This window comes from Scatophagus argus, chromosome 15 (genome assembly GCF_020382885.2).
Source record: "Scatophagus argus isolate fScaArg1 chromosome 15, fScaArg1.pri, whole genome shotgun sequence".
NCBI classification, from domain to species: domain Eukaryota; kingdom Metazoa; phylum Chordata; class Actinopteri; family Scatophagidae; genus Scatophagus; species Scatophagus argus.
In genome coordinates, this window is record NC_058507.1 from 6,919,749 (window position 1) to 6,941,350 (window position 21,602).

General features: G+C 42.4%; 1 protein-coding gene and 2 gene segments (V, D, J or C); 2 read left to right on the forward strand and 1 right to left on the reverse strand.

Moving 5' to 3' along the window:
* The first annotated feature begins 164 nt into the window (after positions 1-164).
* Positions 165-13,014, forward strand: LOC124071459 (serine/threonine-protein kinase PAK 2-like). 3 transcript variants are annotated; one of them, XM_046412024.1, is made up of 15 exons: positions 165-446; positions 5,203-5,396; positions 5,480-5,586; positions 6,818-6,965; positions 7,057-7,073; positions 7,165-7,278; positions 7,513-7,636; positions 7,742-7,805; positions 7,978-8,026; positions 8,160-8,272; positions 8,354-8,471; positions 9,495-9,594; positions 9,758-9,954; positions 10,664-10,801; positions 11,114-13,014. In XM_046412024.1, the coding sequence occupies exons 2-15, from the start codon at positions 5,219-5,221 to the stop codon at positions 11,198-11,200; spliced, it is 1,554 nt and encodes a 517-aa protein (XP_046267980.1). In that variant the 5' UTR covers positions 165-446; positions 5,203-5,218; the 3' UTR covers positions 11,201-13,014. The 3 variants fall into 3 exon arrangements, with proteins under 3 accessions (XP_046267980.1, XP_046267982.1, XP_046267981.1); XM_046412026.1 differs by lacking the exon at positions 165-446 and adding an exon at positions 2,084-3,344; XM_046412025.1 differs by lacking the exon at positions 165-446 and adding an exon at positions 4,835-4,988.
* Positions 13,015-13,981: 967 nt separating this feature from the next.
* Positions 13,982-15,485, forward strand: LOC124071467. The segment is given in 2 exon segments: positions 13,982-14,058; positions 14,205-15,485. Coding segments are annotated over 2 exon segments (360 nt in total).
* Positions 15,486-18,521: 3,036 nt separating this feature from the next.
* On the reverse strand, positions 18,522-20,100 carry LOC124072181 (the record flags this gene model as incomplete). The annotated part of the segment is given in 2 exon segments: positions 18,522-19,130; positions 19,977-20,100. Coding segments are annotated over 2 exon segments (444 nt in total), but the record flags the coding sequence as incomplete, so codon positions are not given.
* Positions 20,101-21,602: the final 1,502 nt, after the last annotated feature.

A 21,602-nucleotide genomic window follows, 5' to 3' on the forward strand; every position in this document is an offset into this window, starting at 1 on the left:
ATGAACATTTTTTTATTCTGAAATCAAAGTCACCTTGTTTCCGTTGTTGTGTCCGGGTACCTTTACAGCTCGACCTAATGCACACAGGTAGCTGCAGCATTTTGCCATCTGCGTTTTACGCGCCCTTTGCGTTTTTGCCCAATGAGCGCTACGGAAGCCGTGCGGTTCCGATTCCTCTCAGTTTGTTTCTACGACGTTCCGCTTCCTCTCCACCTTGCTCCTCCCCGGGCCAAAGAGCAAAGAACCAGGCTGAGAGCACTCGATGGGGGGGAGAGACGGGAATTAATAGATATAGACGTTGATTCCGTTTTCACATCCACAGGGACGTTTGTAAAATCTCAGCGTCAAATCTGGGCTTCAAACGCAGAGGAAATCAGCAGAGACGGGGCGGAGTTTCTGCAGTCTGGCCGGAGTGCGCTTGGTATTTTTGCGGTTGACAGCAACCGGTGAGTTTGGTTTTGCTCGTTCAACATAGTCACTCTTACTGATTTGTTGCTCATTTGTTAATAGTTTATCTCCTTCTAACTTTATTTTTTGGCACAGGAAACATTCAGACTGAGGGGCATCTTCCTCCATAATTTATTGTGGAGGCTATTCTTGTCTCTTGAAATGAAACAGCAGACAAGAAATCCAGATCCTGGTGTTAGTGGGATTTGTGGCTTGCTTTGTTTTTAGTTTGAACCAAAGTAATGACAGTGTACAGGAACACTATAGCATTGTAATACCAAGTAATGTTAATTCAAAACATCTGCAATTACAACCAATTGAGTCTGGTTTACTTTGGGCCTAAATGACATCCAGTTCAGAAGTTTGGTTAAATAAATGTTATAGTGTGTTACAGTATAACGTTTGTGTAGCTGCAGTACAGGATGTTCACAGGAGTGACATTGAGACATCATAAATGTATCATTATTCCCCCTAAAAATTTAGTTTAGTTTGGAAGGAAGAAATGTGTGTTTCACTGTGGGGGTCTGGACTCATGGCATCTGGATTTGACCATGGCGGCTTTGCCTGCAAATACACCACTGCATAAATCTGAGACTGTCCAGCCTGGTAATCCTGCAGGTACACTGAAACACTGATTTATGCAGTACATGCTGAAACTAACAGGCTCTGACTGTGAGTCCAGAGGCTACTTTTGCAGCAGGTCCGAGGTGCAAAATCAAGTTTTGACATTGGCCGGTGACTTCAGGATGCCAGGTTGGTGATTGGATTTGTGGAAATGTTGACATAGGGGTGAGGCCGCTGTTCGAATAACAGGATAAGGTGTTTAGTGTGGGTGTGCAGCTGGCCAGTGTGTTTACGCTTCAGTCAGTGCCAGACCTACAATCAGTGACTGTAGAAGGTAGTGAGCGTGTGTGTTTTCACGTCTGTCCGTCTGTGTGTATCTGTAAGACTGTGTGTCACTGAATGAAAGGGGACAGGGTGTTTGTGAGTGTGTGTGCAAGTGTGTGTGTGTGTGTGTGTGCGTGTGTGTCGGCTTCATCACTCCTTCCAGGAAGTCCTCCGCAGAATTTCCTTTTATAGAAACTGAACACAAAAGGCTTGCTGTCCACTTCCTGTAAACAGCTTTGCGGCTGTGTTCGCTGCGCTCTGGTTGGCTGGCTCGGCCCTGTGACCCTCTTGGGGCCGCGGGGAGTTCCAGGATGAGGAAGCGGGCTTCCCTTGATGGCGGTCAGCCACAGGGAATAGAAAGTGCTCTGCCGCAGCAAGGGAATGATGAATGAGGAATAGAAATTAAAAAGGGCAGAGCTGCAAGGCCTGGCGACGATGATGAGAAGAGATTCTGTGAATTGAGAGCAGATGAGGGATGCAGTTGGATGTCATCGGTGTTATCTGTGTGGTAACCAGGCACGCAGGGATAATCGAGAATAAAGCAAAAAAGAAATAAGTAAAAGCAAAGAGACAGCAGTGTGAAGGCAAAACGCAGCCTGTTCACATCCTCAGAGCTGAGCAATTAAATTACTGAAAATTTACTTTGCTTGTTTTGGTCTCTTGTTTTGATAAAACAATTATTTTCGAAGTTGTCATCTCAGGCTCTGAGAATGCAACAAGCTGCAAAGACAAAACTGACTATGATCATGAGTCTGCCCTGACATTTAAAACCAGCTGTCAATACTTTCAGTACATTTTTTGGGTGCTCTAGTCTATAGACACATTTCAGTCAGTACCAAAACAGTGTTGAGGCCTTTCAAAAACAACATTTTCATTGTGGTCAAAGCTATTTGCTGTCCTGTTTACCACACACAAACTGAGGCATTTAAGTGTGTATTAATGATGTGGTGTAGTAGCAATCTAACAAGACTACATATCACATTTATTATACTGCATACCCACCATGACAAAAAAAAATTAGTTGTAACCTTCTCAGTTCCCAGATCACAGTTGGGTCACAGAGGAGATGTTTCTATTCCTCCCTGTATGAAAAAACTGAACTTTCTGCTTCGTAACCGGCTGCTCCTGCCTCCCAGTTCGGCAACCACCGCTTTTCTTTATCTCATATCATTATACAATAACGACCCGAACTTAAGAAGAGCAGCAAGCAGCTGTTAACATTTCTGTCACTAGCAAATCTTTTTGTGTTTGTTCTTTAAAAATGGCCTAAATGATCAGAACTGTCTGTGTGTTGACGTGGGCAAATCGTTGCATCAGTAGCAGGGATTGTGCGCTTATGCAAACACACTCGTGTGTGTTGCCTGCAGTGCTGCTGTGTGCACCTGCCTGCACCCCTCAAAGTGTTGGTCCTCAGTGAGCCTGAAGCTGCATGAAAGACGTTCACAATGGAGCTCCTGTTGGCAAGGGGGCTGTGTATTTAAGGGAAGGGAATGTGTGCATGCATGCGTGTGTGTGTGTGTGTGGCAGAGATGAAGCCTGCATGAGGAGGAGGCATGTGTGTGTGTGTATGTGTGTGTGTGGGAGAGAGAGAGAGTGAGAGAGATGAACAGGAGAACACGCCCAACCCCTGCAGCCCTGTGGCTATGGAATTTCTACTGAGAGACAACTTGTCTCTGCCTGGCCAGCCAGCACCCAACATTCAGTCCAACACACACACACACACACACACACAGGCTTTGAAAATGCACATTAAGGCTGGACTGGGTCTAATTTTATCCTGTCGGGGCAAGAATACACTTGTCCCATCAAAGGTCGCTGAGGAATGAGGCGGCCTGCTAAGACCTGCCCCGAGAAGGCTGAAAAAGAGAGGAAGAGGTAGTTTAGGAAACGGTTAGAGCTAAAGAGACAGATGAGCACTAGAGAAAGGGCTGCATATACTTGCCGGGAATACAACAGTTTTCATTGTTTTTACCTGGTCTTCTGTAAGACGCAGAAGAGGTGACAAACAGGTGAGTACGAGAGAGGCCAAGACGTTGAAGAGACGTGGAGGCGTTAAAAGAGTCAGGGGAGTGTTTGATTCTCTGTCGGAGGACTTGTTCATCGGCTTGTGTTTTTATAGCGATGTGGACCTTGCCACTGTGGAAATATTGAAGTTTATAGTGGGGTCATCATAAAGCTTGAGACACCTGGTACAGTGAATGTTTGAGACCTAAAAGCAGGGAGGGCAAACTACAGCCTCGGGAGTAGTTAGTACTGATGTGTCTCCAGCTTGTGGCCTGAGGACTCGGTTCTCATACGGGACAAATCATCCTGTGTGAAATGGCTTTTTTTTTGATAACCTCAAAGGCTTAATCTTGCATCTGTTGGTTGATGCACTAAGGGAAGGAGTCCGTATCAAGAAACCTTCACAGGTGGAGTTATTGGTTTAGTTGTGTTTTGTGTCAGAGGAGTGCGTGTTAGAAAGAGGTCACAGAGGTGCCTACCTGAGCCACGTCTGTTGTCCGGATTTGATACGCGCTGTGTCATCGACAGTCAGACACAGGAAGTGAGGAAACCTTTGTGTGCTTCCTGTTTCCTGTCTGTGATGTCACCAGAAATTCAGGCTGCAGCTCAGAGTGGATCGAACTGCTTGCTTTGCAACAATGAAAGAGATGCTCTTGTGGTTTGAGGGTTCTGTATGAATGTGTGTGTGTGTGTGTGTGTGTGCCTACAGTCTTGCTTTTCACCATATTAGGGTAATGGATAACTCTCTCTGTCTCCCTGCGGCAGCTGAAGCACTCAAATCAAGAACCACAATGTTCAAATACTCCACTAGTAAACGTCCTTCATTCAAGGTTCAACTTAATTAAAAGCAAGTATTGTTATATGACTGATACGTTATTATATAGGACGTTTTTAGGTTATTATGATGCATCAAAAACTAAGCCTCATGTGTTCCCGGCCTAGAGATGGGCCCCCTCCATGGTGTCGCAAGATAAGTCTGAGCAGTTGTGAGATGATCAGTAGAAGGGGAACAAGGAAAAAGTTCTGTTACGAAAATTTGTCTGATTTTTCTTCTGTTTGAGGGGGGGCATATTTAAGATTTTTTTTCTCTTTTTGGGCCTGAAATAATTATGTAAATAAGAAGTTTAGAGGTGAAATGTCTTTGGAACAATCCAAAAGACATCTGAAATATGAGAAGGGGAACATGGATTTTCTTGAAAAACTCTGGAAACCACAGTCGTTGTATTTTATGAACCTATCGTGTATTGTTATGTGAAATCCTAAGTAGCAAGTCACTGTAAGCTTTAAAACAATCAGCAGAGCAGAAGGGTGAAGTAACATGATTTGAAAATACTCAAGTCAAGTACAAGTTCACAACTGTACTTAAAAACAGAATTTGACTGTTGTCTACATCCATGCAGCTCCTTCTTACTGAGCTGTTCTTCACTTCTCTCCCTTTAACTTCTGCTCTCTCTCTCTCTCTCTCTCTCTCTCTCTCCCCCTCTCTATCTGCTTTCTTTCCTTCCTCATTCATTTGTAACACCGAACGAGATTCAACACGTCACTTTACCCTTTAAGCGTTGCTTCCTGTTCACACTCTCTGTTCCCTTCGCTCCTCAACTCAGTGCTGACCCACAGATTGTGGCATGGATGGATTAGTTTAGGTCCATGTGAGTTTGTCTTGATTTGTTTCTTTCTCTGTATCACGTAGGCTTGATTTGCAGCTGTTTCTCTGTAGCATTTTTGGCTTACAAGGCCAGCATTGTGAAATATAAAAAAAACAAAAAAAACAGGAAGAAGTGAACGAGCTATTGAGCGTGCAGCAATCTTGCTGTGTTTCTTGTGTGCATTGTCATTTGTGTGTGTCTCTTCCCGTCTGTGTAGGTGTACGTGTGTGTAGATGTGTGACAGCGGAGTGTGTGAGGACAAGCCCCCCGCCCCCCCTGTCAGGATGAGCAGCCAAGGAGGAGGACCCAAGGACTCACAGTCAGCCAATCACAGCTCTCGGCCACTGCCGTCTGTACCGGAGGAGAAGAAGGCCAGAAACAAGATCATCTCCATATTTGTCTCTGAGAAAGGTGAGAGAATTGATATATTATGAAAAAAATCACATGCATTGCAGTGGATGACCAGCACATTGACTCTTAAGCTTTGCCACCAGGAGGAAGGAAGAAGGACCGAGACAAGGACAGGCCTGAGATCTCCTCCCCCTCTGACTTTGAACACACCATCCATGTGGGTTTTGATGCTGTCACAGGAGAGTTCACTGTAAGTATATGACCTTATTTGTGCGGCATCAGTTAAATTAACTTAGTTTGACATTTTGGTAATTGCACTTTTTCCTTGCCAAGAGTTGCATGAGAAGATTGATATCGCTCTCAAGTCTGTACTCTAAATACACAGCTGGAGCCAGCAGGTGATTAGCTTTGCTTAGCATAAAGACGGGAAACAGAGGGAACCAGCTAGACCCAGGGTCTGTCCAAAGTCTCAGTAATTTCCAGCTACGTATTCACTGTATATACAAGAGGATCACTTCAGTTTGCTCAGGAGTTATTTCCCAAAGGGTTGACTTATTCCTTTAAGAAACTAGTTAATGTGTAGTTGTGGCTGCTTGGAAGCATCTGGAGCTCTGTTCAATCAGAAGAATCAGCGATGTAAACAGGAAGTCAGTGGGACAAAACAATTTATTAAACTTAACTTTTACTCGTTGTAATGTTGTATTGTAATGTGTTGTTACGAGTTGGATGTATGAATATATACATAGACAGAGAAATGTGAATGTATGAGAGCAAGTACTATTCATACATCTTAGCATGAGTGGGGAAATTTATGCTAACATGCTCAAGCTATGCTAAGTTGGCTGACTTAATTTCAGCAGTAAGTCTAAAGGCTTAGCGTTCACTAATTTGAACAGTATGTTTACATTGTTATTAAACAGTGTTGTAATAAACAACATTACATATTACCTCTTAACAGGTCACGAATCATCAAGCTAATGTTAGCGTGGTCATTTGTTGCAGTTAGTGATGCAGCAGTTTTTGGTTACTTTCTGTCTGTGTGCTGCAACTTGACTTAATCTAGTCATGTGTCAGTCTCCGCTTAGTAAGCTAATTTTGACCTCATGTGATGCATGTAATACATGACTTTTGACTGGCAAAAAATAATAAAGTTTGGTTGTAAGTTGCAGCTCTAGTTATGCCTTGAGATTATTGTATTAGTGAATCAAGCAGGGGCCACATGAGCGTTTGTATGTGATTCAGACCCTTTTGTACATGCAGTTTTACCCTTTTTATGCCCACCTTTATGGTGTTTGTAAGGATGTTTTATGGGGAGTGTGGGTCATTTGACAGACTGGATTAAGTTTGATATGTGGCTTCAGGAGCTCCACATGTGCCATTTTAGCGCATAGCCTGTGTTCTCAGTGGCTTGTTTTTGTTTAATTTTCAGGGGGAGATCTTTGTGTATGTTTAACAGTATGTACATGTGTTTGTTTGTTCAGGGCATGCCGGAGCAGTGGGCCCGTCTCCTTCAAACCTCCAACATCAGTAAATCAGAACAGAAACAAAATCCTCAGGCAGTCCTCGACATTCTCAAGTTCTACGACTCCACCAGTGGAAAACAGAAATACCTCAGTTTTTCCGCCTCGGGTCAGTTTTCTTTGGCTCAACAGATAAATAAAAATCCAGTGTTGTAACTCCACCACCTCACTCCTCTGTCTTTACACTTTATCTCTTTCAGATAAAGACTCGCAGTCGGTGAGTAGTTCCATTCATTACTTTAACTCATTATACATTCTGCAATTTCTGACCGAGATTCTGTTTAATCTGTGCATGATTGCTGTTGCAGCCAGGCAAACAGGGTACAGCGACCTCCCCATCAGGTGGCAAGGATGGAGATGACGATGATGATGATGATACACCACCTCCAGTTGTGGCACCACGGCCAGAACACACAAAATCAGTGAGTCAATTTAACAAGATTGTGTTCTTGAAAACTTAAAAAAAACAGGAATGCAATATTTAGGAAATTAAAAATATAATATCAGCTGTACTTAATATACTCATTTCGATGTTATTTATGTATCTTTTAGAGTTACTTTTAGTCTTTATTACGGGAAAATAAGCTGAATCAGAAGGTCAACCTCGTCACTCATGGTCAGTATTATTGACAATTTTCTCTCCTGTGTTGCATCAGGTATACACAAAGTCAGTGATAGACCCGATCCCAGCTCCAGAGGGAGACGCGGCCTTGAAAGCAGCTGACAGACTGAAGAAGAAGGGAAACAGGATGACCGATGAGGAGATCATGGAGAAACTCAGTATGAGAAACACACACTGGAAATTACATGTAACAGGCAGAGCCACAGCTGTTGGTTCCAGCAGAGCTGACTTAACTATTTATTTTGTTTTGTTGTGACATCTAGGAACTATTGTCAGTATTGGAGATCCTAAGAAGAAATACACTCGCTATGAGAAGATTGGCCAGGGGTGAGTCAGGAGTCAGAGTAACGCAGTGTTGACTTTTGGCAGGAAACAGACCAAAAGGGGAGGGTTAACCATCCCTGAATTGTTTCGGGTGGACAGTGAAAATTTAGTTGCAACAGTAGAAGAGAAGGAGGAGAAGTCTTTTATTTCACCTCTTGCTGTTTTTCACTTTCAGGGCATCTGGCACAGTTTACACAGCCATAGATGTTTCAACAGGACAAGAGGTAAGGTTACTTCATCTCTGGTCCCTGTCACACGCGGCCATGTCGGCGTGTTGCTTTGTGGGAAAATTCACTCGGTGTGTATTGTATTGTGTGTTTTGGTGGTTCTGTGTTTATAGGTTGTTGTGTTCTGCAGGTGGCCATCAAACAGATCAACCTGCAGAAGCAGCCAAAGAAAGAATTAATTATCAATGAGATCCTGGTCATGAAGGAGCTGAAGAACCCCAACATTGTCAACTTTGTAGACAGGTAGCGCTGAACTCATACTGCAGAGACCAACTGTGAGTCTGTTTTGCAGATTTGACTGTGTGTGTCTGTGTGCGTTTTCAGTTTCCTTGTGGGCGACGAGCTTTTTGTGGTGATGGAGTACCTGGCCGGTGGCTCCCTAACTGATGTTGTGACGGAGACGTGCATGGACGAGGCTCAGATCGCCGCCGTCTGCAGAGAGGTAAGTCTTTTCAGACTACTGAGCTTCCCAGCGATCAGTAAAACCTTATAAAAAACATCAGTGAAAAACTGTGAGAACATCTGTGTCATAGAGTTACTTACCAAACCGTTTGCGTATGTCCTTGAGGTCTAACAAAGACATTGAATGCATTTCCCTCCTCGTAAGACATTTACAAAGCCAGTTTATTAAATGCTCAAAACCTGCTTTGTTTACATTGATGTTTACTGGATTGTAGTTTCCTTCGTCTTACCTGCCTTTGCTGGCATATTGATATGTTTTCTTGTACATTACTGCCACCTGCAGGTCAGTAGAGTCATGTGAAAGGATTGGCAGGAATGTGTATCACATCAGCAGTGGTTTGCCTCGAGCCTGCATTGTTCCATAATCCATAATCAGCTCATCATAGCAGCTTTAAAGCTATTTAATAATTTTGTGCTGTAACTCGGTGAGTGAGGATCGGATTATATTCCCAAACAGATGCTGACACCACTGACGTGTCGTGGTTCTGCTAATCCTACTATCTGCTGTCTTCTTGGTGGACGCCTTCCACGCTTGTGCAGTAGATTGAAGTTTACACAAGGCTTAGTCTTCACATGTGGAGTATAAATCAACTCAAAATGACGACAACCTTTTGCTAGAACACAAACAGCTGCTTTGTTGTTGTATTTAGTTCCATGAGGTATGTGGGTACCCACCCAGAACCTAAGTGTGCACTTTCTGCTTTGGTGTAGTTGTAAATTAGCATTTTTACTTTTAGGTTAACTTTAAGTGTGATTCTGAAATGTTTTATAAACATCTCAAGTTTTGTTGCTCTTGCTGGCTGATGTGACATCTTATAGCCACTGAATGACCACTGGTGGTTAATTTTTTAGCCATTGAATGAGCATCCGTCGAACATCCAGGGTGAAGTTACCAGTATTTGCAATCTTTTAAAGGAAAATGCAAAAACATGTCATTCCACTTTTTTGTTATTACAAACAATTATTTGGGGGGGATCTAATATTCTTCCCTCTTTGCATCCAGGTCCTCCAGGCTCTGGAGTTTCTTCATGCCAACCAGGTCATCCACAGAGACATCAAGAGTGACAACGTGTTGCTGGGGATGGATGGATCAGTCAAACTCAGTGAGACAGAGCTCACACAAAGATCCGCAGACACATATTGGACTTATCTGACTGGAAAACCACACTTTTATTGAATCTGCGTGTGTCCTTGAACTTGTGCCTCAACTGTAGTGAAAACCACGAATAAATTCATCTCAACAGATACTATTTTCTCTCTTCGCAGCTGACTTCGGCTTCTGTGCCCAGATCACCCCAGAGCAGAGCAAACGCAGCACCATGGTGGGAACTCCGTACTGGATGGCTCCAGAGGTGGTGACCAGGAAAGCCTACGGACCCAAAGTGGACATTTGGTCTCTGGGGATCATGGCCATAGAGATGGTGGAGGGAGAGCCTCCATATCTCAATGAGAACCCTCTCAGGGTGAGTGTGTGCTGGAACAAAGAATGGACAGGCGGCCACTTAGGTGTTTGTGCATGCAAGTAATGATAATTTTCAATATCATAAATCTTTAGAATATTTTTTCATTTAAAGAGATATTCCCATTAATATTTCCTGGAGCCCGAGGTGGTGTCTTCAGATTGCTGGTTTTGTAAGTCTAAAACCCAGAGAACTTTTAGAGCCATTATACACTTAGAATTTGTTTCTACTAATCAGAGACAAATCTAATTATTTTTTAATCATTCTGTGACACACTTAAGGACCAAAGTTTTGCTCTGAGCAGCTTTATACGTACCGTGTGAGTATGGTGTGTCAAGCTGTAATAATGTGCTGCACATGTAAATGCCTAAAATAAAGATTGGTGGCAGTCTTATGTATGTTGGTTAATTATGAGGCTACAACCTAGTAACCCTTAGCTTAGCTCAAAGAGGGGAAACAGCAGAAAACAGCTGGCCTGGCAATGTCCAACTGTAACAAAGTCCTTCTCCCACTGTTTCCATTTCTACACTGTGATCATTAAGTATCACATGTGATTATTATTATTGAACAGAATTAAGCATATTTGGTTGTCTGTCAGATGGCAGAAAAAGTCTATGATAAAAATTAACACAGTGAAGGACTGAATTCAAGTTTGCATGCTTCCAGATTATATTGTGCTGCTTTTCTTAACATGTTATTGTGCTGGTCTTAGGCGTTGTATTTAATCGCCACCAATGGGACCCCTGAGCTGCAGAGTCCAGAGAAGCTGTCCCCAGTCTTCAGATCCTTCCTGTCCCGCTGTCTGGAGATGGATGTGGAGAAACGAGGTTCAGGCAGAGAACTGCTGCAGGTAGGAGACCCCCCACACACTCACACAACTATCTCAGCATAAGAAATATAGCCTTCTCAGATGCATACTGAACATTAGTGCTGCTTTCATTTTCAGTTTATCGGTATATTGTGAAAAATGACATAACACAGCGAGAAAAGCAGCAGATTTGCACAACTAAGAAGCTGGAACTGGAGAATGTGTGGCGTTAGTGTTTGTGAAATGACACGCTTTTAGATTTGCAAACTTAGTTTTTCTTGTGCTGATGTGCACGTGAGTGAGTTCATTCCTCAGCTTTTTAAATGTACTGTCTGTCTGTCTGTCTGTCTGTAGCATCCATTCCTGAAGCTGGCCAAGCCTCTGTCCAGTCTGACCCCACTCATCCTGGCGGCCAAGGAGGCCATGAGGAGCAACCGCTAAATCCCAGTCCCTGAAGACTGAGTTCTTCAAGCCAAACCAGCTGTCATCTTCTCCTGGTCTATGCATGATGACCATCAGCAACTTTTTAGTGTTTGTGTGTTTTTCGAAGGGTCACAAAACGCATCTGCGCTCTTCTCAGTGTTTCTGTTCTGATGCCTTGTTCTAAAGCTGCGCACAGCCATAATGTTTTTTTTTTAAAATATTTGCAGCAGCCATGTTGATATTGATGTTACTGTACGTTTTTTTTATTTGTTAGTGAGCTGACTGGATCTTTATTAACTCTCCGGTCATCAAAGCACGCTTTTATAAATTCATAATTGTATTTTCTGTTGCATTACTTGCAGCAGGTAGTGCATTTGACTCATAACCTCTCACAGAAATACAATTGGACAAAAATGTCAAGCGGGTCTTAAAGCGTGAACAAACGCGCCCCCAGTTTTTACGTTTCTTTGAACTTGTTACTTTTCGCCTTACGGTGTTGTATGAGTAAGAAAAATCTTCAAATAGTCTTCATTTTGTGCGTCAGATGAAAGATTTGTGAAATGAGGCAACTTGTTCATTGAGATTGTGAGATTGAAGATTTTTTTGCTGCGTGGAGAAACTGGAACCTTTGCAGCTGTTTTCTAGGGTTGCTTTTGCTCTGGTTGCACATGTGCCTTCTGACAGTCCAGATGGTTTTTAAACTGGCATGGAAAACTAAAGTGTATCGACACTGTGCTGTACTGTGGCCCCGCGTTAGTGCAATCTTTGTGCAGCTGGAAAAGCCATAGCAATATCCTTGTTTGACCCTGAAAATGAACCTATTCCAGTAAAAGGAATGGGATTTAAGTCTTTTTTACATGCAACTTTGAATTATTTTAAATTCAGTAGATCAAAATCTCCAGATATTTTTTTTCTTTCAAGTGTTTCAATACTCTGGTGGCACCAAAACACACTATCATTAACGTGTGGCAGACTTCACACACCTCTGCTGTCAAACTCTTTGTGCAGGCTCTTCTGCAAACTATGCAAGCCCTGAACTCTCTGATGTTTACTGCATCAGAAACTGCGTTGAATCGTCAAGCTTACTGTTTCCAAAGCCACATTTCTATCACTGTGGTTCTTCTAGATGTTCTGTTTAGCCGTGCCTTTTAACACTTCTCTGTCGGTGTGTTGGTGTGAGCACAAACACAAATACTGTATGAAACTGTCTGAATGTGTTGAACTGGAGGAAGACTTTGCATTTGTTTTTGTATATTATGTACTGGTGATGTCCTGTATTTTTTAACGGCTTTTAAAAAGTATGTATATCATTGTTTTATATTTGTAACTAACACAACAGAAGACACATTTGTTGTTTTTTTGTTTTTTGTTTTTTTTTTTTAAAACTTGTTTTTCTGAACCAGTTTATCATCAGTTCCCTGAGCTGTGCCTTTATGGACTCCAACCTTAAAACGTATCGAGACGCTTGAGTCAACCTGTATGTGGAAATGATTTTTTTAACCTGCTCTGAGCATCAAATGAGATCGACTTATGCCTAGTAGTCCAGGATGTTTAGACAATCGATGGAAAGCATTTAAAAATGTTTGTTACACGTGCCTTTAGCAGATGTACGATGCAGTAAAGCCCACTGGTATCGACAGTTTGATGCAGATACTGTTAACAGGCAGGAATACGGTGTCGTGTGGCTTTTGACCAGAATACACATTCCAGTTTTACTTGTGATATGAATTATTGCTCGTTTTAAAATGAATGTGTTGTTGTTCATCATGAAACCAGCAACGTTAAATAAAAATCCATACAATATATAAATTATTATAAAAGGTGGACCTAAACAGGCTTGTGTGTGAGTCACTGAATGGGACTCGGGGCGGGGGGGTGTTAAGTGAGAGTGAAAAGAAAAATAAATACCTCGGTAGACCTGCAAAGCAAATTCAAAGAGATCCAACACAACCACAAAAGAAACGCCGCTCATCTGTAAGATGAAAAATTGAGGCAAATCAATCACAAATAAGTTTAGACCAACTATTAGGACAGTCAGAACTGCTTTAAAGACTTGAAAACACGTAGTAATATACATTTTAATTCTCCTATCACATACACGCATCCATACATCGATAATGAAGATGTTACCAGTTTTCCTGCTCATACCAGCAGCCCACATTCACAGTTTCCACAAGGTGAAGCTGCTTTGGTTGATTTGACTCGATCAAAGCTCTCTATAACTGACGCAGAATCTTAAAAAAATCCTGTCTGAAAATAAACTGTGTACAGATTGCAGCTGTGATCTGTTACAGGAGATTCGGATATGCACCACTGCTCACCTGAACACAGCTCAGTCATCCGAGACACAACCACGACTTACAGAAATGTATGAAAGTCAACAGAGAGGTCAGATTTTGTTCCCCTTTTTACAGCACCAGATAATTAATTAATTCCTTACTAAGAAATAAAAAAGAGACAGCTCAGATCAGAAATTAATGCAGAAGACATTCATTCAGTGTCTTTTAAACAGATAGTACGGCACATTTCAGGAGAACAAGCAATGAAAACGAGGAGGAAATTCAAAATGAATCAAACGGTGGGAATTCATGTAGTGTTCACTGTGGATCTGTTTGCCAGCAGGGGGCACCATACACTTGTTAATACTCAAGACAGAACTGAAAGAAATGAGAAAAATCGCCTCTGCTTTTACTGTTTCACAGGACCAGGTGTGTGTTTGTCTTCTTAAATGTGTTTTGCATGACTTTGATGCTTGGCTGCTCCTCAGAGTTTAAGTTCTTATGTCGCAGAGAGTCTGAACTGCACTCACACTGAAAACTGCATCAGGATGAAGTTGCCAATAACTCTGATAGTCACTTTGGGCTTCCTGAGTCAGGGTGAGAAGATTTTCACAAAATATTTGGAGCAAATTCTGGGTTGTTTTTGGACATTGGCTTGTAATAGTTTTATTGTTGTCTTCTGAACTGCTGTTTCAAATTATTTTAAATATGTCTTCTTAGATTTTTTTTTTTCCTCATTTCAGAGTCTTCTGCCAACAACTTTCTGACTCAGGCTGACAAATCCAAGTCTGTTAGTCCTGGAGGGACTGTGACAATCAGCGCCACAGGGAGTTCAAATATTGGTGCTGATCTCAGTTGGTACCTCCAGAAACCTGGACAGGCTCCCAAACTTCTCATATATCGTGCAACAAGTCTAAACTCAGGAATTCCATCTCGATTCAGTGGCAGTAGATCTGGTTCAAGCTACACTCTGACCATCAGTGGTGTTCAGGCTGAAGATAGTGGAGATTACTACTGTCTGGGCGACCATGGTGGTGGTGCGTTCACACAGTGATTTGTAGTTGTACAAAAACCTCCTTCAGTTTGACTGAAGTGAAAACGGCCTGCTGCAGGTGCACAGAGTTGGTGTAACGAGGACAACTGATCCAGTCAACACAAGTGACATCAAGCAGAACTGCAATGAATCTCATTAAAACTGACACAAACTCACAGACACTCTTAATATAAAATAATGTACAATAATGTACAATTTTAAACTTTTATTCTGCTCATTTAATTCATTCTATTTGTGAGGTGCAGTATAATTTCAGGACTGAGGAAAGAAATACAAAGACACTGACTCATTATGATCCACAGTTTTATTTAACAGTATTTGAACAGTCTTTGAAATCTGCACTGTAGGTGGTGAAGAGGAAGGGGGAGAGCACAGTTCCCTGGGAGGCCCAATGTTGCTTGTCAGACAGTCAGACACACAGCTCTGTGACCTCACAAACTGTAGTATGTCCATCAGATAGTCAGTAATCCAGGCAATGAGGTGCGTCCACATCCAGTCTCTCCAGCTTTTCCCTCAGCAGCCGAGGCTGGATGGTGTTGAAGGGGGAAGAAAAGTCAAAGAAAATGATTTGGATGGTGGCGTTGGGTCTGTCCAGGGAGGAGCAGGCCCTCTGTATCAAGTATATAATTACATCGTCCACCCCTGCATGGGGCTGGTATGCAGACTGCAGAGGGCCCTGGGCTCCACACACCTGTGTCCTCAAGTGTGCCAGAACCAACCTCTCCATGACCTTCATAAAGTGGGAGGTCAGGGCTATGAGCCTGTAGTCATTCAGCGCCGTAGGATGTACTTTCTTTGGCACTGGGACCAGGCATGATGTTTTCCAAAGCTCTGGAACTCACTGGTGCTGCAGAACTCCAGCCAGCTCGCACAGGCCTTCAGTACCCTAATGGGCTAATGCTGTCTGGACCAGGGGTCTTTCCAGGGTGAAGCCTCTCCAACTCTCTTCTCACCTGGTTGGCAGTGATACCAAAGCTGCTTGTACAGTCAGAAGATGAGTGAGGGGGAGGGGTCAGACCCAGGGCCTACAGGCTGCTGCTGGGGGGTGGCTGATGGGACAGGAGAGCAATGTCAGAGCTGCCACTGGGGGTAGGAGAGTCAAACCTATTACAAAACTGATTGAACTCATTAGCCCACTTAAGGGTCCCACCAACAGTGTCACTGTATTTCCTGTTTAGGCCAGAGATTTCACTCATCCAACTCCAGACAACCCTTACCTTATTATTATGATATTCATATGCTCTGTGGGATATAACACACAAAGGTATATCAATGCTAATAGACATTTAGGGAGGGTTAGAAGACTGAATTTGTTAAATTAAAAGGCAGACACACTGAGGTGAAGTTACATTCATTGTGTCTGTTTTAATGTAGACTTGATTCTGCCAATTTCAGCTGAATATCTGGATGCACAGAACATGTTCATAACAATAACTGAGGACTGAACACAAAATCAATCCCATGTCAATATGAAGTTGTTGTGAACCCAGAGTGCCAGCAGAGGGCAGCCTGCATCCCTTGATGAGCATTAAGGCCTTTGGGAAACTCAGCAAAGACAGAAACAGCAGAGAGATGAGGAGCAGGAAGTCTGGAGTTTCTACATGTGATGAATCAGTCCACAGGGAGATGTAGCCTGTACTCCACCTCATCTCTGCCTAACAGTTTCACAAAGACAGCTGTGCCCAAATGTGTTTTGCATGACTTTGATGCTTGGCTGCTCCTCAGAGTTTAAGTTCTTATGTCGCAGAGAGTCTGAACTGTTTTCATGCACTCACACTGAAAACTGCATCAGGATGAAGTTTCCAATAACTCTGATAGTCACTTTGGGCTTCCTGAGTCAGGGTGAGAAGATTTTGACAAAATATTTGGAGCAAATTCTGGGTTGTTTTTGGACTTTGGCTTGAAGTAGTTTTGTTGTTGTCTTCTGAATTGCTGTTTCAAATTATTTTTTATTGTCTTCTTAAGATTTTTCTTGTCTCATTTCAGAGTCTTCTGCCAACAACTTTCTGACTCAGACTGACAAATCCAAGTCTGTTAGTCTTGGAGGGACTGTGACAATCAGCGCCACAGGGAGTTCAAACATTGATGATGATCTCAGTTGGTACCTCCAGAAACCTGGACAGGCTCCCAAACTTCTGATATATGATGCAACTAGTCGATACTCAGGAATTCCATCTCGATTCAGTGGCAGTATGTCTGGTTCAAGCTACACTCTGACCATCAGTGGTGTTCAGGCTGAAGATAGTGGAGATTACTACTGTCTGGGCAACCATGGTGGTGGTGTGTTCACACAGTGATTTAGAGCCGTACAAAAACCTCCTTCAGTTTGACTGAAGTGAAAACGGCCTGCTGCAGGTGCACAGAGTTGGTGAAGAGACTGAGTCATCAAGCAGAACCACAATGAATCTAAATCAACCAGAAACAAACACACAGAATGTTTTTAAAATGCAGTTTTAAGTTAATTCTACATCATTAAATCTTTTTATTTCAAGAACAGGACTGTTGTTAAAAATATCCACTGACAGCAACACAAGTGTTCAAAACTTTTCCCACAAATTGTTTTGTATTCAGCAGCACGAAACAATCAGCTGTAAGAGTTTCAGATGTTCAGATGATTAACAGATGATGAACATATTAGATTTGATATTTCACACAGTATTGTTACACATGGTGACAGAAACCTGAGGTGATGTTGAGGGGACGTGTGATAGAAAGATGAGGTCTGATCAAGTGTGTGCATTAATATATGACACAATTAATACAAGGACTGATATTTATTATAATCAATAGATTTATTTTGAATGAGCTCAGTTATTGAATGACAGTTATAAAAAAGTGAATTGGTATCAGCAGAATATGAGTATGAATAGTGACAGAAAGCTGCAGACCAAAGCAGAGTCATAAGTTTGCAGACACACACAAACAGACACATACCAACCACAGTGGACACAAACTGATCCTGAAATCCTCAACTGCAGAAAAGAAATATAGATAGAATAAATAAATATAGAAATATTTTCTTCTGCTCCATTAAGGTCACAGATCCAAGCAGTATTTCTCCTGATTTTGTGTCCCACGTTGCCTTCAGTGTGCTGACAGCAGACAAATCATTTCCATAGAGAGGAGGCTTTGCATGGTCAGCTGATCCTCCAGTGAACTGAGAAGGTTTATAGTCCTGTGAGTTCAACACTGCAGGACTCAGATCTGTCAGTCAACACAGCAGAAAGCACAACCACCATGACTCTCATCACCATCCTCATGTGGACGCTGGCCTGCTGCTGTTTTACAGGTTCATTCACTCTGCAACATTTCAAACATCATGTGCTGCCTTTGCTCTCATTTGTGTCTGATGATAAATGAATGATTTGTTTTTGTCTGCAGGTTGCAGCGGTCAGGTGACTGTGACTCAGCCTGCAGCAGTGACATCAACTCCAGGATCCACAGTCACTCTCACCTGCAAAACAAGCCAGGCTGTTTACAGATGGTCTAGTGGTAATGAGGCTATGTTCTGGTACCAACAGAAACCTGGACAGCCTCCAAAGCTCCTAATAAAATATGCGAGCACCCGTGTGTCAGGAACACCAGCTCGGTTCAGTGGCAGTGGAAGCAGCTCTGACTTCAGTTTGAGCATCAGTGGAGTTCAGAGTGAAGATGCAGCAGTTTATTACTGTAAGAGTATCCATGTAATAAACAGTGCTGATGTGTTGACACAGTGATTTGTGGTCGTACAAAAACCTCCTTCAGTTTGACTGAAGTGAAAACGGCCTGCTGCAGGTGCACAGAGTTGGTGTAACGAGGACAACTGATCCAGTCAACACAAGTGACATCAAGCAGAACCACATTGAGTCTCATGAAAACTGACACAAACTCACAGACACTCCTAATGTAAAATAATGAAAAATCATATACAATTTTTAACTTTTATTCTGCTCATTTAATTCAATCTATTTGTGAGGTGCAGTATCATATCAGGGCTGAGCAAAAAAAATACAAAGACACTGACTCGTTATAATCCACAGTTTTATTTAATGATGGTTTCATGTTTATGCCACATTTCTGATGAATGAATCGTTTCTCCTGAAGCGACTCTGATAATATTCAGTCGAATCTGAAGTGTAAAGAACATAAAGCAGAACATGCAGAAGATGAGTATTAGAAAGCAACATGCACACTAACACGCTGAGCAGAGAGCTGAGAAACTTGCAGAAATATGTGAACACAGGAGATCTGCAGCTTGATGGAGATCTCTGTGAAAGAAGCAGCATCATTTCCAGACAGGAAGTGTTGCTGAAGCTCTACTCTGAGCAGCGGCCAGGGTCCAGGCTTTGAGTGACAGGGCTCTGTCCACTCAGACTGGCCTCACAGCTCACTGAGCCCGCCTTCCTCCACTGGTCCGCACTGAGGCTCAGGGTGCTGCTCAGGCTGTAGCGGCCGTCCGTCCCCAGGACCTCCGGGCTGTGTGACACCCCTGAGGAGCTGCTGCCGCCCCCCACCTTCCAGCCCAGCGTCCAGGCTGAGGAGCCCCCGCTGGACAGACACACCACTGTGGCACTGCCCTGCTGCAGCTCCCGTGTGGAGGGGGGGAGGACGGTCAGGGTGGGCCGCACCACGCCCGCTGGAGGAGAGGGGAGGGGGGAGAGAGGGGAGAACAGACAAAGTGATGAGAGTCAAGGCTCGCTAATAAAGAAAAACCACATCCTGATAATTTGTTGGATTTCATCAAATCAAACAGAAAAACTTGTGCTGCTGCTGCACTCATAAATCACTCAGTATGAGACCACAAGGCACACGATTCAAGTGTAGATGCAACTGAAAAGGTTCACTGATGACATGTTCATGTGTGTGTCACAATGTGTGACAGTGAATAACTCATCCCTGTGATGATTTTCTTCAGTTGAACCTGACAGAGCTCAAACACTCGTGTGAATGCAGTTAAAACCTTTGTCATCTGTCTCTTTCACTTCCTGTTCACTGCGTGGAGAACGAATGAACCGTGAACACAAAGATAAGCTGCAGCTTCTGATAAAATCATATTTTTGTCTAACAGGAGTCACAATTTTAATCCAAAAACTGTTTGATCGCTGAATGTAAATACAATTACAAACTAAAAGTAATTTCCAGACAGTGATGTAATGTTTTGTGCATTACAGGTTTTACTTTACCGTAATATTTTTCAAATTTGATCAATTTTAACCAGAGGATCATTTGAAGTTATTATAACGATAGAAAATACATTCATTTTTTCTCTTTCTTATTGTTTAATTATATACAATATTGACTCAAAATTTCGTTTTGATCTCGTTAACGTTTGCTCTGTGATTGTGAGATCAGCCTCACTTAATACAAAAATAAAACACATGACAAACATCGAACCACAAAAATGTGATCAGAGTCTAATTCAATTTTTGATCCAATTTCAATTTGCTGTTTGTTGTATGAAATAAAAATCTCTGGTACTTACACTCAACAACGAGTTTGGTTCCTCCACCGAAAGTGTACCACAGTGATACAAACTCATTAAGTGGCCGTACAAAAACCTCCTGCACTGTGAACAAGCATCTGTCCACTGAAAAACTCTCTGCTTTTCACAATAACATAGAAAAATATACATTTTATAGATTTTACATAATATTTTCAATTATATAGGTTCAAATTATGATACAGATGAAAATGATTTGTTTGATTTTTCTTTACTTTTTATGCCTGGCAAAGACACAGTTACAATCTCTTTGTAACAAAGTAATTTTGTCTCCTTTAATTCAATTTATACATGATGAAACTAAGATTTAATTTTATAATGTTGATTTCCAAACAGCATATTGAGCAGAATTGAAATCTGCAGTAAACTCTGTGAGCAAACTGAAGGCACACAAACAGACACATCATACCAACCACAGTGGACACAAACTGATCCTGAAATCCTCAACTGCAGAAAAGAAATATAGATAGAATAAATAAATATAGAAATATTTTCTTCTGCTCCATTAAGGTCACAGATCCAAGCAGTATTTCTCCTGATTTTGTGTCCCACGTTGCCTTCAGTGTGCTGACAGCAGACAAATCATTTCCATAGAGAGGAGGCTTTGCATGGTCAGCTGATCCTCCAGTGAACTGAGAAGGTTTATAGTCCTGTGAGTTCAACACTGCAGGACTCAGATCTGTCAGTCAACACAGCAGAAAGCACAACCACCATGACTCTCATCACCATCCTCATGTGGACGCTGGCCTGCTGCTGTTTTACAGGTTCATTCACTCTGCAACATTTCAAACATCATGTGCTGCCTTTGCTCTCATTTCTGTCTGATGATAAATGAATGATTTGTTTTTGTCTGCAGGTTGCAGCGGTCAGGTGACTGTGACTCAGCCTGCAGCAGTGACATTTACTCCAGGATCCAGAGTCACTCTCACCTGCAGAACAAGCCAGGCTGTTGACAGATTTTCTGCTGGCGATGCTTTGTTCTGGTACCAACAGAAACCTGGACAGCCTCCAAAGCTCCTAATAAGATATGCGAGCACCCGTGTGTCAGGAACACCAGCTCGGTTCAGTGGCAGTGGAAGCAGCTCTGACTTCAGTTTGAGCATCAGTGGAGTTCAGAGTGAAGATGCAGCAGTTTATTACTGTCAGAGTTTCCATTATATAAACAGTGCGTATGTGTTCACACAGTGATTTGTAGGCGTACAAAAACCTCCCTCAGTCAGACTGCAGAGACTCTGAGCTGTTACAGCAGGAACCGACTGCAGCTGCTGAAGAGGAAGAGACTCTGACACAGACCACTGAACACAGAGCTGACAGGAACCTCACCAAGCACAAACTACAAACTCACATTAACATACTGATTACATCTTTTCCATGTAGCTGGTCGATTCGTGAAAAAGATTTTGCAAAACTGTAATGATACCTCCTCACATTCTGTTGGACTGTCAGAAAAGGAGACAAATGTTCCCGATCACAATTCATTTCAGTCGTTTGTTTGATTTTATGATCATTAAAACACAAATTGTTTTCTATTTTCATATACGTCTATGATATCAGGTTCACTGTTAAGAGAAACATCACAGTGACCTTTGTGGCCTGTTTACTTGATCA

What these genes read in the sequence shown, in the direction of transcription:
- LOC124071459 (XM_046412024.1), top strand. Translation starts at nt 5,219, where the DNA reads ATGTGTGACAGCGGAGTGTGTGAGGACAAGCCCCCCGCCCCCCCTGTC. An exon ending in ATGTTTCAACAGGACAAGAG is followed by an intron (nt 8,027 to 8,159) that starts GTAAGGTTACTT and finishes TGTGTTCTGCAG; the next exon opens with GTGGCCATCAAACAGATCAA. An exon ending in ATTGTCAACTTTGTAGACAG is followed by an intron (nt 8,273 to 8,353) that starts GTAGCGCTGAAC and finishes GTGCGTTTTCAG; the next exon opens with TTTCCTTGTGGGCGACGAGC.